At 45.0% G+C, this 18,468-nt stretch overlaps 1 protein-coding gene across 2 annotated transcripts in view; it reads right to left on the bottom strand.

Moving 5' to 3' along the window:
• Positions 1–18,468, bottom strand: part of col4a5 (collagen, type IV, alpha 5 (Alport syndrome)) — a 267,143-nt gene that overhangs the window by 81,149 nt on the left and 167,526 nt on the right. For both annotated transcript variants that reach the window (XM_078211888.1, XM_078211889.1), the window contains 7 exons: positions 13,600–13,692; positions 12,021–12,110; positions 10,953–11,023; positions 10,236–10,427; positions 7,240–7,408; positions 4,014–4,106; positions 1,828–1,932 (listed from right to left, as the gene is read on the bottom strand). In XM_078211888.1, the coding sequence (XP_078068014.1) occupies positions 1,828–1,932; positions 4,014–4,106; positions 7,240–7,408; positions 10,236–10,427; positions 10,953–11,023; positions 12,021–12,110; positions 13,600–13,692 (813 nt within the window). The remainder of the gene's footprint in view (positions 1–1,827; positions 1,933–4,013; positions 4,107–7,239; positions 7,409–10,235; positions 10,428–10,952; positions 11,024–12,020; positions 12,111–13,599; positions 13,693–18,468) is intronic.

Genomic DNA, 18,468 nt, shown 5'->3' with positions numbered 1-18,468 from the left:
GGCTTCGTAGGTGGCATGGAGATGGAATGGAAGGGGCATAGATGTGGCATGGACATCATTGAGGGCACATGGAGATGGCATGAAAGCCATGCAGGGGTACGGAAGCCATGGAGGAGGCATGGAGGTGGCATTGGGCATTTGAGTGTGACTTTTTGAATTTATCTTTCAAGGACTCTTGAATCCAAACGATGGTTTACAACCCCTATTGGGACCATGAATCATGAGAAAGATGGCCTGACTCTAATGAAAATTGCTTGGGGATATGAGATGCCTACCTCCACAACGGGACAGTCAGTTTTGGAGTGCAGAGGGCATGCTGGTTACTTGCACCCTTACCCTGCTCCGACGAAAATACCCAGTGCCCGGGAATGGGGGCAGCAGTCCCAGCACTGGAGCTCTGGCTGCCATTTTTAATGGCTCCAGAGTTGATTCAACTCCACAAAAATCCAGACCAAGAATAGAGTTTCTTGCCGAAAAATAGGCTGATTGGGAGAAACAGGTTTAATTTTACAGTTATTTTAAATCATATCATTTCAGAACTTCCCAATTTGGGTGACTTTTTACCCTTGATTTGAATCAGTATTGGCCCTGCAGCCTCTTTAAGCTGCTCTTGAGGAGTGTAAAGCAATATTCATCTCTCTCTGTAAAGACACTGAGACTTTTTGAACTATAATAATGTATGGAGCTTTATATACAATCACTTTGATATTTTTACGAATATAAACACTATTAATAAAACCAATTATTCCACATACATGATCTTAATAACAATGAGTTTAAATTTTTCACAGCTGGCTGAAGATACATCTCCAATTATTGTGACTGGTTCTACTTATAGAGTACCACTGTAATAAGCGACAATTTGAAACTTCCCCCACAAACACTGCCTTATGAAAAGAGAAAATCCCTTCATCGGATACATCGGGGGGGGGGGGGGGGGGGGGGGGGGGGGGGAGGAAGGAGAGAAGCAGAAGCAGAACCAGTAAATAAGATCAGGTGGGGCCACATTGGCAGAAACTCAATACAAAATGGGCAGTCATCAAGTCAATGCCAGCTCTCTACAGAGCAATCCAATCATTCCCATTCCCCTGCTCTACTCTGTAGCCCTTTTAAGTTTATTTGATGCTTGTGTCCATCCAATTCTCTTTTCTGATCATTCGTCACTGCCGTGTTCCTGGCCACCACCACTTGGTATGTAAAGAAGTTCTTCCTCATGTGCCCCTTGCATCTCTTATCCAAAACTTTAAATCTGTGTCCTTAAGTCATTGTACCATCACCTAATGGAAATAGCACTATGCATGGCACGGTGGCAAAGTGGTTAGCACTGCTGTCTCACAGCGCCAGGGACCCACGTTCGATTCTCGGCTTGGGTCACTGTCTGCGTGGAGTCTGCACGCACTCCCCGTGACTGCGTGGGTTTCTCCGGGTGCTCCGGTTTCGTCTCACAGTCTGAAAGATGTGCTAGTTAGGTGCATTGGCCGTGCTAAATTCTTCCTCAGTGTAACCCGAACAGGTGCCGGAATGTGGCGACTTGGGGATTTTCACAATAGCTTCATTGCAGTGTTAATGTGAGCCTACTTGTGGCACTAATAATAAATAAACTTTGAACTATTCAAAGAGCTCTCCCCGTGACCTTGTCAACATGTCAACTAATGCTAAAAATTGGCTGTTCATTTATCCAATGACTTGATCTTGGATTTTAATGTGCTCAATGTAACTGTTGCAATTTTATACGTGAAAAAGAAGCAATTCAAATGGTGCTATGTAAATGTAAGCTTTTTTTCTCACAATGATTTTGAGATGCACCATGAGTGAATAGGAACCCACCTTTTGGACCTGATGGACCAGGGAATCCAATTCCAGGCACTCCCAAGTCTCCCTTTGGGCCTTGGAGGCCTGGTAGACCAGGTTGTCCTGGTTGGCCTGGGTCGCCTATAGAAGGGAATACAAATTTAATATATCGTTACAAACACATTAATGACAGGAGAGCTTTACTATTTCTCTTCCTCACAACACTTTCAGAATTTGCAGGGCTACAGACAGATATAGATATATAGGGGTGTTGGAATGGGTAATTCTAATGGAGGTGACCTCATTAGTCAGTGTGATCAAGTTATTTCCTGAAAATACAAAAACATGACATAATTTCTATTATATAATCATAAGAATTGTATGAATCATAAGAACTCGGAGGAGGAGTTGGCAATTCAACCCCTCGAATCTGCTCTGCCATTTAATGGCTGACCTCATGTCGGCCTCAACTCCATTTTCCTGCCCGCTCACCATAGCCCTTCAAACCCTTACTCTTTAAAAATCTATCTACCTCTTCCTTAAATTGACTCAAAGTCCCAGCATCCACCACGCTCTGTGGTAGTGAATTCCACAGACTCATGACCCTTTCGGAGAAGTAATTTCTCTTCACCTCTGTTTTATATCTGCTGCCCCTTATCCTAAAACCTAGATTGCCCTACAAGAGGAAAAATCCTCTCCACGTCTACTTTGTCAATCCCCCTTATCATCTTGTACACCTCAATTAGATCTCTTCTCATTCTTCTAAACTCCGGGGAGTTCGATCTAAACTGCCCAATCTCTCTTCCTATGTCAAGCCCCTCATTTCTAGAATCAATCTAGTGAACCTCCTCTCCACCACCTCCAATGCAACTACATCCCTCCTCAAGTAAGGGGACCAAAACTGCACACAATATTCTAAGTGTGGCCTCACCAATGTTTTATACAGTAGCAGCAACACTACACTACTTTTATATTTTATTCCTTTAGTCATAAATGCCAAGATTCCATTTGCTTTCCTTGTTACCTGCATACACGTTTCCTGCGATTCATGCACAAGAACACCCAGATCCCTCTGCACTGAAATATATGAAGTTTCTCTCCATTCAGATAATTATTTTCCTTTGCATTTTTCCTACCAAAATGGATAACCTTACACTTATCCACGTTAAACTCCATTTGTTAAATTTTGCCCCATTCACTTTACCTATCCATATCCATTTGTAAATTTCTTATTTCATTATCACAACTTACTATCCCACCTATTTTAGCATCACCTGCGAATTTGGCTATGGTACCTACTATCCCCCAAAGTCCAAGCAAGGGGCACCACAGTCCTCCTATATGTCAGAGTACAGCTTGGCCCCTTCCTGTAACCTCTCCTCCTCACAGGGCACATCTGTGAAACAGCTATCAGACCCTGAGTGGTGAACCATACCAGAATGCTCAATTGTCGGTCTTAGGGCATCAGGGCCCAATGTGGAGCCAGTCTTGGGCCACTGTCTTTGGGTGCACAGTCCCTACTTTGCAGGTTAGGCACAAAACCAATTTCTCACCCATCATTTGAGTGACTTGACTCAAGTCTTCCAGCCCCAGTTCCCCACATAAAAATACTGGGACAAGTCACTTCATCCGCAGCATTTAGAAGCATATTATAGGAGCTTAGCATCACATAGTAAGGGAACATTGTCCACGGAAACGCAAAGATGAGGTTTAACTGAACCAAAAGTTATCAACATCCTGTTAAAGAGCTGATTCTAGCTGTGATCTTACCGCCTCGCCCGCCCGAGACTCGTAAGATCCTGCTCGAAGCCAACAGAGAATGTCATTCTGTGAGCAATCGGGGCGGGCAATGCGGTAAAATTCCAGCCTCTATATTCTAGAATCGTCAGCAGAAATGAACAGAAACAGAGAATCATTTGACAGATTTATGCTCAGTTCAGACTGACAACATTGAACTATGGGTGGGGTTTTCCAGCTATTCTGGTGGCAGAGCACGGGAACAACAGGAAACCCAGTGGACAGTAGCAGGACTGTAAGATCCCGCCGCCAGTCAAACGCAGCTATCTCCACCGCGGGGGGACAGAAGTCGCATCCTATACCTAGCATTTTAATTAGATCATGCTCCATCCTAGCTCATTTGTTCTCGCAAAACATGAGCAAGTAGCCACTAATGTGTTTATTTTTCCACAAAGAGTACACATGCAACAGCTCCGGCATCTTACCTGGACGGCCTGCTAGTCCAAGTTCACCTGGAGGCCCTGGAGAACCCCTTGGACCAGGTTCCGAGATTGTTTGACCTGAATCACCTTTAGCACCTGGACAGAACAGCATAAGGATTAATAACAGTTTCTGTAGATGGGAAGGACATTTGTACATTAGACAAACCTGCATTCAAAGAAAAGCATGAACAGTTCCATCACAACCATAAGAATTTGATTTACTTTCTCTCACTCAAATGTCAAGGCAAACAGAAGTGACGAGTATAGTTGAAACTTTGTTTTTTTCTCAATTCTTTCTCTTTCAAAGAATAAAGAAAGAACAAAGAAAATTACAGCACAGGAACAGGCCCTTCGGCCCTCCAAGCCTGCACCGACCACGCTGCCCGACTTAACTAAAACCCCCTATCCTTCCGGGGACCATATCCCTCTGTTCCCATCCTATTCATGTGTTTGTCAAGACGGCCCTTAAAAGTCACTATCGTACCTGCTTCCACTACCTCCCCCGGCAACGAGTTCCAGGCACCCACCACCCTCTGTGCACAAAACGTGCCTCGTACATCTCCTTTAAACCTTGCCCCTCACACCTTAAACCTTTGTCCCCTCATTCCACCTGGGAAAAAGCTTCTGACTACCCACTCTGTTCACGTCTGTCATAATCTTGTAGATTTTTATCAGGTCACCCCTCAACTTCCGTCGTTCCAGTGAGGCCCTTGTAAAACTTCTCTCATAGTATCATTCAGCATGGCAACCGACTCCACAAGCATTTAGTGCAAACTGCGTCAGCCCTATCTTTCCCTTCCCTATGAACATATTCAGGCACAGTCAAATTACTCTACATTCCAACATATCGCACATCAGACAAAATCTGATCCACAGAGATGTTTATGAATAGATCCAATATTCAAGAGACACTCTAGGAAGTTTATAGAAGGCATCAGAGTGAAAGAAAATTAAACTTATGGTCAAGACAATGCAAATGACGCTTGAGTTCCCCCTTCCCGGAGAATGGAGAGCTGATCATGTGTAGATCCATTCACAAACTGTAAATCCCATCTGGAATGACTACTAAAGTGGAAAGCTCCTGATGCTTGGTTTGAAGTGTTTGGATACCTTTGGAAGTACCATCTGTGAAATAGGCATCCTTAAGTTAAGCACTAGGAGGTGCAAAGGCACCAAGAGGTGCAAAGGCTTCTGTTTCCTGGGCATGTTTTCTGAGAAACCCTTCCCGTACGATACTTCTTTAATAATGGTGCAAGGTGCAACACTCTAATGCGCAGGAAATGTGAAGCTTTTCAACTAAATATCTTAATCACATTTAGCTTAAACGAATCACCACTGTAGATCTTGAAAAAAGATTTAGAGGGAGGATGCGGAAATATTTTTTTCCCTTGGAGTTGGGTTCCGGAACGTGCTGTCTGAAAAGGTGGTGGGAACTGCTTCCATATGGAATTTTAAAAGGAAGGTGGACAGAGTTGAGGATGAGGAACTTACAGGGTTACAGACAAAAATGAATTATGTCACTTTGATAGAGTCAGCACCTAATGATCTCATTCTGTTGCTGTGATCTAAGGTAGAACTAGCTTTCGGGAAGGTACACTGAGTTTAAGATGCTTGGAAAAAGAGCCAAGGGAGAGAGGAGGGAGAACCGTTTTTAAAAAAAATTGTTTTACAGGATGTTGGCATTGCTGGCTAAACCAATATTTATTGCCAATTCCTAGTTGCCCTTGAGAAGGTGGTAGTGAGCTGCCTTCTTATTTTACTCATCGAGAGATTAGTGTTTACAGTGCACTGTGCGATAAAGTGATGGATACAGATTGCAAAGATATGGGGTAAAAGCAGGGGGAGTGTGGCTCACTGGATTGCTCTTTGAAAGGGCTGGTGCAGACATGATGGGGTAAATGGCTTTCTGTGCTGTATTATACAATGATTACATGAACTTGACCAAGAATATCAAGTTGAGAGTTGGCTCCCAACACATACCAGCTTCGCTCGTCGGAGAAAGAGGCACATCAATGCCTTAACACTGTATGATCTTATCAGGGGTAACAGATGATTCAAGAGTTGAGGGGTCACAAATGGTTTAGTTTAAAGGTATAAAGTGGTTTATTGAGAAGCGTCATTTAAATACAACACATAATCAGAAAAGACAGAGTGGACATACAACCTGCAACAGGTGAGGCGGTTTACTGGTCCCAGATCGGATGGGCAGGGGGGTTTGGTCTCTGCTGCGTGCCTTAACCATTTCTTCTTCAAGGGTGTTAAGCTGAATGTAGTAACTCCAAACTGTTCCATCCCTTCCTTTCATGCACCTTCCCATTAAATTGTCCAATTACCAGGAGACTGATCTACAGGGTAAGCACCCTTTCTCCCATCCTCCTCCTCTCGCGCCTGAAATCAACTTATTGCTTAGCTCAGGTAAGAACATATTAGTCATTTAATGGACACAGGGCTCCATCTTAATAATCCAGGACTGTCTCCATAAATTCCTGTGTGTGGAGTTATGTGACCTAAATAACACTCTATGGGGAATAATAGACAACAGATTGTGCTGTCTCGTTTGTCTACTGGAGTTGAAATAGAGAGAGAAATTGATGGCTAACAACCACAGTCCCAGCATTTCTTCCAAAGCATATATTTATAGCATTTCTATAATATCATCAGAATTACTCTTATTTGTGTAACTCGATTACGAAAGCTGTCATTTTCTGGGAGCTCTCCACTTTGAGACGGAAATAGCCTCCTGGTCTTCTCACAATTGGCCCTTGACTGACCTAACTATTTCTGAGTTATAAGCTCATTTTCCTAACCTCATAATCAGGGGGAGGTGATGACCTAGTGGTATTATCGCTAGACTATTAATCCATAAACTCAATTAATGTTCTGGGGACCTGGGCTTGAATCCTGCCACGGCAGATGGTGGAATTTGATTTCAATAAGAAATATCTGGAATTAAGAATCTACTGGTGACCATAAAATGATTGTCAATTGGTGTAAAAACCCATCTGGTTCACGAATGTCCTTTAGGGAAGGAAATTTGCCGTCCTTACCTGGTCTGGCCTACATGTGACTTCAGAGCCACAGCAATGTGGTTGACTCCCAACTACCATCAGGCAACTAGGGGGATGCGCAATAAATGCCAGCCAGCCAACGGTGCCTATGTCCCACGAACTAATAAAAAGCACTGTATGTCATATACCAGAATTATGTTAGTTATATTATGTTGACTTACCAGGAGCTCCAGGGGCTCCAGGCCGGCCCGACACTCCCTGAGCGCCTTTTTCACCAGGGTACCCGGGTGGACCAAATCCTGGTGGGCCAGGGGGTCCTCTCTCTCCTGGAAAGCCGATTGGACCTGGATCACCTGGTATTCCAATTGTTCCTTTGAAAGCCAAGCCACCCTGAAAAAGTCCCGTGTCTCATTAATACAGAGGAGAGGTCGAAAACAGATTTCATTCCTCAGAAACCCAAATGTCTATTCATTTGGAACGAAAAACACCCTTTTCATTTGTACAATTTTTTTCCCTAAATGCTAACATCCAGAGAGATCTCACCTGTATGTTGAATAGCTGAATGGAAAAACAATTGTGGCCCAAGTGAAGTTATATACTCCTTTCCAAAGTTAACAGGCAGCTTTTTAAAAAAAAATCCATACCAAGCTGCAATTGGCTTCCATGGTAACTGTCCCCTTTTTTGGGCACAGGGTGAGTGACCTGCCCATGCCGGTTTCAATGGGAGTGGGCAGCCCATAAATATGGTACTCCCGCCTCATCACCATGGTTGTAGCATCATGGGTTCCACGCTGCTGGCTTACTTTGCATTGTGGCTGCCTTTGTGTTCAATAGAAGGCTAAACACTGTTGTGCTGAGAACTCATGGTACAGCGAGGACTCTGTTCTTAAAGGAAAATTGAATTGAATGATATTGCTGCAAAAGGCAATGAAGGATGAGGTACTTGAGACATTGCATGGGCTAAAAACCGATGGAGAGGAGGTAGTAGAAAGGTTGGCTCTGGTATTTGTCAAACGCTTTCTTCAAATCCATTTAGACAACATCCATTACAGTCCTGTCATCAACCTTCTCTGTTCCTTCATCAAAAAACACAACTGGATTAGTTAAATACGAACTTTTACTAATATATGCTGGTTATCCTTAATTAATGCAAATCTCTTCTCGTGCCTGTTGATTGCTTCTGTGATTAATGCTTCTAAAACCTAACCCACCATTGCTGTTAAACTGACCAGGTTGTAGTTAACCAGATGTAATAGGAATAACCTGATACCAGCTCCAATGGGCCTCGAGCAATCTTTTTACCCTTCATTACAGACAAAGAATGCAAATTGTGTTGGTTGTCTTATTAGATCACTTAGAAGCTTACAGCACAGGAACAGGCCCTTCGGCCCTCCAAGCCTACACCAACCATGCTGCCAGACTGAACTAAAACCCCCTACCCTTCCGGGGACCATATCCCTCCATTCCCATCCTATTCATGTATTTGTCCAGATGCCCCTTAAAAGTCACTATCGTATCTGCTTCCAGTACCTCCCCCAGCAGCAAATTCCAGGCACCCACCACCCTCTGTGTAAAAAACCTGCCTTGTACATTTACTTTAAACCTTGCCCCTCGCACCTTAAACTTATGCCCACTAGTAATTGACTCTTCCACATTAGGAAAAAGCTTCTGACTATCCACTCTGTCCATGCCCCTCATAATCTTGTAGACTTCTATCAGGTCGCCCCTCAACCTCTGTCGTTCCAGTGAGAACAAACCAAGTTTCTCCAACCTCTCCTCATAGCTAATGCTCTCCATACCAGGCAACATCCCGGTAAATCTTTTCTGTACCCTCTCCAAAGCCTCCACATCCTTCTGGTAGTGTAGTGACCAGAATTGAACACTATATTCCAAGTGCGTCCTAACTTAGGTAAATACTCAGGCACCACTCTGAGAGCAATGCCTTGTGCTGATATGACCATCGGAAATTGATTGTCAGGAAAGGACTTTTTGGCCCACCAAAGCTTGCTCCCACCATGGTGATACGTGCACCATGGCTAAAAGTTTCTCGACACCCCCTTCCCCGGCCCCTTTCTCCACCCCACCCCCAACCCCTTCCCCACCCACCCCAACCAACACTCCTCCTACAGCCATTACATCTCTTGGAAGAGGCAAAAAAAAGAAATACCCTATGGTCAATAAGGAAAAGGACTCAGCTGGTCAAAACCATTCCAGGAGATTCCATGGACTGCCACCTTCAACATGGATGGCGTGATGACACATGATTAGCACTGCTGCCTCACAGCACCAGGGACCTGGGTTTGATTCCAGGCTTGGGTCACTGTCTGTGTGGAATTTGCACATTCTCCCCGTATCTGCGTGGGTTTCTTCCACGTGCTTCGGTTTCCTCCCACAATCCAAAAATGTGCAGCTTAGTTGGATTGGCCATGTTAAATTGTACCTTAGTTTCCCATGATGCGTAGGTTAGAGAGTTAGATAGATTGGCCATGGTAAATGTGCGGGGTGACGGTGATATGTTGTGTGGCGGGAGGGGAGTTGGGCCTGGGTAAGGTGTTCTGTTGGAGAGTTGACACAGACTCTATGGGCCAAATAGCCTCCTTCTGCATTGTAGGGATTCTATGGTTCTATGATGCAATCTCTACCGCAGTCATGAACTGCTCCAGCTCCCCCTTGAAGGTGTACCAAGAGTCAACCCCCACCACACCAGTTGGCTATACATTCCAGAGGCTCACAACTCTCTGGGCAAAGAGCTGCCTACCATCCTGTCTATTCCTACTTGTGTGTAGTTTAAACTCATGCTGTCCTGCCTTCCTCAACATGTTAAACTGAATAATCCATCAAAAAGGAAGCTGTCGGGCCCTTTAATTGTTTTATAGATGTCTAACGTTTTGGCTATAAGTTTACGCTCGCTAAAATAAATTGACCAAGATCCTTAAGCCTAAGTAGCTGAGGTTCTATAAGTTATGCATCATTCCTCTGTGGATCTTTTCCAAAATCTCTGCATCAAACCAACCATTTGGAAGGACCAAAACTGGACACAGTCAAAAATTCTCAACTTCCACCCCCCCCCCCTGCCACCCGCCCCCCCCCCCCCCCCCCCCCCCCCCCCCCGCCGCGCCCCCCCACCCGCCTCCTCACCCCCACCCCGGCATAGCACACCCATTGTTACCCGCTTTCATTTAGCAACCAGTACCAAGGTAGACGATGGATTACTTACAGGTACACCCTTTGGACCTGGTGGGCCTGGCACGCCATCTCTCCCTGGAGTGCCATCCAGTCCTGGAAGTCCTGGGGATCCTGGGAAACCAGAACTCCCTCGATCGCCTTTCGCACCTGGGAAACCAAAGCCATCTCCTCGGTCACCCTTTGGGCCAGGGGCTCCTGGAGTACCAGGACGGCCCGGCGACCCCTAGAATGTGAGGAAAACAGAATAAGTATCTAACTGTGATGAGCGACATTTTCATTAAGAACTGGATAACAGTCTTTAGAGGCCAGAAGGTGGACAACCCAAAGCTTTAATTCTGAAGAATCTATGACACTGAGTTAATGAAATGCAGAACATGCATCCAAGGTTAAAATCCAGAAAACTAAGGTTGAAACATTCTCCGGCCCTTCCCACCAGCGGGTTCCCCAGGAAGGGGGATGGGCAAGCCACGCACAACGCCAGGACCGGAATATCCTGGCGGCTGCCTATGTGAGCTGCCTCTACAGCCGGAAAATCCCGCCTGGAGTATGTGCAATGCACAAATGTGTAAAGCCTTTCTTTTTTGAGAACCTATTACTTTTATTTATCTGTCTCTCTTTTTCCTGTTTTGCCTGGGGCCCTTTTTCTCAATGGGATCAACCTCCAAATTTACATTGCAGGCAGTGAAATTCTGCTTAACCTCTTCTGGCAGAACGTTTGATAATCTGCATCGCCTCACTGAGTACTTACAGATGGTCCCAAAGTTCCAATCGGACCAGGTAATCCGGGATCTCCTTTCATTCCAGGCAATCCTGGTTTACCTAAAATCCATGGAGAAAAAAATCCAAGAGTAACTAAAAAGATATTGTAATTTTGGTTGCTTTTAAGTTGTTTCTGTGCTCACTGTTAGAGTCACTGGATCCCGATGTACAAATCTCACACAGCAGGCAACTTTGCTGGAATAGGGGAGGTGATGGCATAATGGAATGGTCACTGGACTAGCAATCCAGAGACCCAGATCAATGCTCTGGGGACCCCGGTTCAAATCCCACCATGGCAGATGATGAAATCTAAATTCAATAAAAAGTCGAATTATGACCATGAAACCATTGTCAATTGTTGCAAAAACCCATGTGGATCATTCATGTCCATTTGGGAAGGAAATCTGCCGTCCTTACCTGGTCTGGACAACATGTGACTCCAGACCCACAGCAATGTGGTTGACTCTTAAATGCCCTCTGAAATGACCAAGCCACTCAGTTCAAGGGCAATTAGGGATGGGCAATAAATGCTGTCACAGCCAGCGACGCCCACATCCCGTGAATGAATAACATTTAGGCCGACTACTGGGAAGGCCAAATATTAAAAATAAATGATAAAATATTTTTTCCACAAACCCAAGGTGAAGAACAAAGGTCCAAACTGCAGGACATGACCAAAGGTGAGAGGAATAGTATAGGAGACAGGCAGATCCTGAAGTAATAATTAGGTGATTCCAAGCTTAGACTTCGAAAGGCCACAGTGGAAAGGCAAATCAAAATAAGAAAAGTTTTAGTTGTGGGAAAGAACAGAGTTAGAGCAAATGATCGGTCCAGATTTTAATACTTATAATCTTAAGAATGGAGGGAAGAGGAAGAGCATCCTAAGCAATATATTTGATGTGCAGAAGGGAGCAAGGAAAAAAGTTGATGAATGAAGAGTTCGCCTTTAAACAGCGTCAATATTCTGCACTGTTCAACATTAATCCAATATCTCTAAAGGGTCAATGTTATCTAATCCAACTGGATAATGTAAGTCCTCATGGTCCTGCTGTCCTACCTGGAATACCATGTGGTCCAGGGGGTCCTGGCACACCAGGAAAACCATTGACACCTCCAAAACAATTACTGCAAGTATCTCCCTTATCACCTACAAATTCGAAGGCAGAAAAAAAAAAGCATTAATAATGTAAAAACACTTCTAAAACCATTGCTATGCTCTTGAAGATCTTCCTCCATATCACACATTAATCTTTGGGAAGAGTGAATTGGTGAGTACATGATGCCTTCTTTGTCCAATTGAACTAAACAAAGCAGCCCAATTAGAGATTCATGCCGGAATTTTACCACCCCACCTGCCACGGGAATTGGAGCGGGCGAGGGGCGGAACATGGTGCGTTGACCTCAGGCGGGACTTTAGGGGTTTCGGTTCGAGCGAGGCCGTAAAATCCCGCCCTCTGTCTTTTCAGAACTTGGATTAGAATCATATAATTCCTACAGTGCAGAAGGAGGTCATTCGGCCCATTGAGTCAGCACCAACTCTCCAACGAAGCATCTTACCCAGGCCCTATTCCCATAACCCCACACATGTATCCCACTAATTCCCCTAACCGACACATACTGGGACACCAAGGGGCAATTTAGCATAACAAATCCACCTAACATGCACATCTTTGGATGTAGAAAAGTATTTTGAACTATTGGGTGAAGTGTGTTTAGTTACTGGTGGTGTGACCTATTTGAGGTGACATGTTAAAAGGATTTTACAAGGCACAAGTTGCCGACCATTACAGGCCATTGGAACTGATGCGCTGAATCGTCGCAGGTAATTAACCTTGCAGGAACATTGCTGTGTGTAACAGTAAGCACAGTAGTTGTTTCAATGCTTATGAGCATGGCCCCCGGCGTCCCTCGTCCAAGCTTAGCATCCAAACATTTTCTAACAACGCACTTAACAGTGAAATGCACATATTATTAGCAATAATAAGTCCAACCTTTGATTTATTCAGTGGGAAAGGAAAGAAAGTACAAAATGTACGAGTTGTGATTATTCTCCTGAATCACCCATCCAGTCACTACATCTTGATATCACAGTTCATCAATTATAGATTGTGTTTTCCAAACGATTTGGAATGGATGTCCTTAGCTCCAATCACAAGGAATTGTTTCGAACTATGGCCAAGTTGCGGTACCATGTCAGTAACACATAGCAGACTGTGGGCGGGATTTTCCGGCCGCGATCGCCCCAAGACCGGAAAATCCCACCTGAGGTCAACGGAATTTGGCAAGGCCCTGTCCCGCCCGCTGCAATTCCCGTGGCCGGCAGGACAGGAAAATTCTACCCTGTGTATTATTCATAGGTTTCTGACACAGTAAACATGACAGTAATCAAGTGATAACCTTCATCAAAATGGGTTTTATCACAAGACATAAATGTCTCAATTTCACGATTTCTAGAAACATAGAAATAGTCCGTCACATGCATATATGCATTTTACTTTTTATTGCACAATATCTAACTATACCATAGAGTGATCTAATCTGGCAACAGAGGCTTACTGTGGGAGAAGCTTACTGATTAGGGCAATGCAACATGTGACTACTGTCACAGAGGCACGTGCACACGGAAGAAGTCTTACCTTTCAGTCCTGACTCTCCTGGGAAGCCGCGTGATCCTGGTTGTCCTGGTAACCCTGGCTGTCCTGGCAGGCACTGTGTCCCAATTCCAGGAACTAAAGGAATAAGCAGATTAATACAAAATCACCCTTGTACTGAAAACTCATCGAACAGACCATTATATATGCGCCAGCCAAAATCTGCACAACTCTTTCCTGCAATTTACTACACCTTACAAGCTGAGTTATAAGGAAGTAACCAATAAAGTATCCATATTGGATATGAATTACCAGTTGTACTGGGATAAGATGGATATAGAGGACTGAACCAAATGAAAAAAGATTTGTCAGGATGATACCGGAGGCTATACTTATTCGGAAAGGATGAGCAGGCTGGGTCTGTGTCTCTATTCTTTTGAAAAGGTGAAGGCTGGTGGTGACCTATGAGTGGTAGGGTAGGAGATAGGTAGGAGAAGGGCAAAATCTTTAATATCATTAATTTCAGAAAGCCACTGTGAAGTCAAACTGCTAATTCATAAAACCTCACCCAAAGAGTGGTGAGAATGCTGGATTTGTTACCACAGGCTCAGGTTGTGAATGTGAATGGTATAGATGTATTTAAGAGAAAGTTAGATAAGGAGGGAGCAGAGAATTATGCTGATATGGTTACAAAGGAAGGATGGGGAGGGGTTTAAAGTGGTTCATGAATGCTAGCATGGACAGGTTGGGCTACATGGCTTGATTATGTGCTGTATATTCCATGGGTAATCCTTGGGGTGAATGGGATCAAAGGTTATGGGGAGAAAGCAGGATTAGGCTACTGAGTTGGACAATCAGCCATGATCGTAATGAATGGCGGAGCAGCCTCGAAGGGCCAAGTGGCCTCCTCCTACTCCTATCTTCTTTGTTTCTATGCAATTCTCTGTAATTAATGCATTTTGCAGAATTGCTATATTAGAAATAAAAGATCTTTAATAGTCATTTTACAACAGGAGGCAGTCGTATGGCAGTGTGACAAGTGATTAAGTACCACCATGCAATACTGCATGGTTTTGGAGGATAGGTTCGATCAATAGAGTTACAGAAGAATTGAAATTTCCCCCACACTTCCAACAGCTCATTTAGGGAGTTGCATTGTTTTATCTCTGGCTTTATTTCTTACTTTCAGCCATGCCTAAATTCGAGTTGGATATTTTAGTGCTGTGGGTGATTGGTTTGGGCTGCTTTTTCTTTGCTCAGTGCTATTTTACTTCAATATGTGCATGTATATCTCTGGTCCAACTCCTAGCTGCCTTCAATATTTCTTGGCTTCTTTACTCTTTGAACAAATTGCATAGGGTTAATCGCCCATTCTTTCTTCTCAAAAAGAAGTACCACATCTTTGCTTAACTTTTAATCTTCAACTAAAGCAGATTCACGATCAACAATCGATGGAATAGAACAAAGAAAAGTAGAGCACAGGAACAGGCCCTTCGGCTCTCCAAGCCTGTGTCGATCATGATGCTCTAGCTAAACTAAAGAACAAACCTTCTGCCCTTATTCAGACTGTATCCTTCTATTCCCCTATTCCCTCCCCATTCATGGACCATCCAGATGCCTCATAAGTGTTGCCAATGTACCTGCTCCACCATTTCTTCTGGCAGAGTGTTTCAGGCACCCACCACTCTGCGTGAAAAACTTCCCCCGCGCATCTCCCTTAAACTTTCCCCCTCTCACCTTGAACCTGTGCCCCCTTGTAATTGACACTTCCACGCTGGAGAAAAAGCCCCTCATAATTTTGTAGACCTCTATCAGGTCTCCCCTCAGCCTCTGTCTTTCCAGTGAAAACAATCCTAATTTATTCAAGCTTTCCTCATAGCCAACATCCTTGAGACCAGGCAACATCCAAGTGAACCTTCTTTGCACTCTCTGGACTTCTATCTGGACTTTTCCTCAGGTCAGGCTTCTGCCAGTTCAGTTTTGCACCTGGAACGTGTCAGCTTGGCTCAGTTGATGGTAGTCCTGTCCCTATGTCAGAAAGATGTATATTCAAGCCTCACTTCAGGACTTCACTCACCATCCTGACTTGGAAATGGATCACTGTTCCTTCACTGACACTGTGTCAAAATCCTGGAACTCCATCCCAACAGCACTGTGGGTGTATCTACAGTAAGAAGTTTAACAACACCAGGTTAAAGTCCAACAGGTTTATTTGGTAGCAAATGCCACAAGCTTTCGGAGCGCTGCCCCTTCGTCAGGTGGAGTGGAGATCTGCTCACAAACAGGGCATACAGAGACACAAACTCAATTTACAGAATAATGATTGGAATGCAGTCTTTACAGATAATCAAATCTTAAAAGTACAAACAATGTGAGTGGAGAGAGCATTAAGCACAGGTTAAAGAGATGTGTATTGTCTCCAGACAGGACAGCCAGTGAGATTCTGCAAGTCCAGGCAAGCTGTGGGGGTTACAGATAGTGTGACATGAACCCAAGATCCCGGTTGAGGCTGTCCTCATGTGTGTGGAACTTGGCTATCAGTTTCTGCTCAGCGACTCTGCGCTGTTGTGTGTTGTGAAGGCCGCCTTGGAGAACGCTTACGCGAAGATCAGAGGCCGAATGCCTGTGACCGCTGAAGTGCCCCCCAACCGGAAGAGAACAGTCTTGCCTGGTGATTGTCGAGCGGTGTTCATTCATCCGCTGTCGTAGCGTCTGCATGGTTTCCCCAATGTACCATGCCTTGGGACATCCTTTCCTGCAGCGTATCAGGTAGACAACGTTGGCCGAATTGCAAGAGTATGTACCGTGTACCTGGTGGATGGTGTTCTCACGTGAGATGATGGCATCCGTGTCGATGATCCGGCACGTCTTGCAGAGGTTGCTGTGGCAGGGTTGTGTGCTGTCGTGGTCACTGTTCTCCTGAAAGCTGAGTAGTTTGCTGTGGGCAATGGTCTGTTTGAGGTTGTGCGGTTGTTTGAAGGCAAGAAGTGGGGGTGTGGGGATGGCCTTGGCGAGATGTTTGTCTTCATCAATGACATGTTGAAGGCTCCGGAGAAGATGCCGTAGCTTCTCCACTCCAGGGAAGTACTGGACGATGAAGGGTACTCTGTCCACCGTGTCCCGTGTTTGTCCTCTCCTCCGGAGCTTTCAACATGGCATTGATGAAGACGAACATCTCGCCAAGGCCATCCCCACACCCCCACGTCTTGCCTTCAAACAACCGCACAACCTCAAACAGACCATTGTCCACAGCAAACTACCCAGCCTTCAGGAGAACAGTGACCACGACACCACACAACCCTGCCACAGCAACCTCTGGAAGACGTGCCGGATCACCGACACAGATCCCATCATCTCATGTGAGAACACCATCCACCAGGTACACGGTACATACTCTTGCAACTCGGCCAACGTTGTCGACCTGATACGCTGCAGGAAAGGATGTCCCGAGGCATGGTACATTGGGGAAACTATGCAGATGCTACGACAATGGATGAATGAACACTGCTCGACAACCACCAGGCAAGACTGTTCTCTTCCTGTTGGGGAGCACTTCAGCGGCCATGGGCATTTGGCCTCTGATCTTCGCGTAAGCGTTCTCCAAGGCGGCCTTCACAACACACAACAGCGCAGAGTCGCTGAGCAGAAATTGATAGCCAAGTTCCACACACATGAGGACAGCCTCAACCGGGATCTTGGGTTCATGTCACACTATCTGTAACCCCCACAGCTTGCCTGGACTTGCAGAATCTCACTGGCTGTCCTGTCTGGAGACAATACACATCTCTTTAACCTGTGCTTAATGCGCTCTCCACTCACATTGTTTGTACTTTTAAGACTTGATTATCTGTAAAGACTGCATTCCAATCATTATTCTGTAAATTGAGTTTGTGTCTCTGTATGCCTCGTTTGTGAGCAGATCTCCACTCCACCTGACAAAGGGGCAGCGCTCCGAAAGCTTGTGGCATTTGCTACCAAAGAAACCTGTTGGACTTTAACCTGGTGTTGTTAAACTTCTTACTGTGTTTACCCCAGTCCAACGCCGGCATCTCCACATCAGGTGTATCTACAGCTCAGGGACTGCAGCGGTTCAAGAAGGCAGCTCACCACCACCTTCTCAAGGGCAACTAGGGATGGGTAATAAATACTGGCCAGCCAGCAACACCTACATCCCATAAATGAATTTTTTAAAAAACCTGAGTACATCATCTAAGCCAGCGGTGGGCAACCTGCAGTTGGGAGTCTCATATGGCCCACCTACAGCCTATGAGACATTTTGTAGATCTTTGTCCATGCGCAGGGTTGCCACATTCCACTGATTTCCACTGGCATAATTTGTTTTCCTACCGATGTGACTGAAGTGATACGCAAGTAAAGCAAGCGTGAGAGAAGTGAGACGCGTGCTGATTGCTCACAACATTGACTGTGAGAGCTGTGGGCTCCCTCTGCCTCCAAAGTGTAACTACCTCTTTTGCTTTTTTCCATTTGAAGTTGATGACTGTTCTATTAACATATAAATGATTACGCATTTTCTATAACTCGTTATGAAATATTCGGGGTTTTTGAAATGTATTTAATCTTATTCATAGGATCGTGTTAATGAATAAGGCTGATTTCAATCTTGCGGACCACTGAGTTGAAGGAGGGCCACTCATGCGGCCCACTCACCAGCCTAGGTTGTCCAACACCAATCTAAGCTGGTGCTTCAGTGTAATAGTTTGAAGTTCATTTATTAGTGTCACAAGTAGGCTTACGTTAACACTGCAATGGAGTTACTGTGAAAATCCCCTAGTCGCCACACTCCGGCGCCTGTTCGGGTACACCGAGGGAGAATTTAGCGTGGCCAATGCACCTAACCAGCACGTCTTTCGGACTGTGGGAGAAAACCGGAGCACCCGGAGGAAATCCACGCAG

This window comes from Mustelus asterias, chromosome 4, assembly GCF_964213995.1.
Source record: "Mustelus asterias chromosome 4, sMusAst1.hap1.1, whole genome shotgun sequence".
In the NCBI taxonomy this organism is placed as follows: Eukaryota; Metazoa; Chordata; class Chondrichthyes; order Carcharhiniformes; family Triakidae; genus Mustelus; species Mustelus asterias.
Note: the sequence above shows the minus strand (reverse complement) of the source record. Positions and strands in the feature narration are given on the sequence as shown.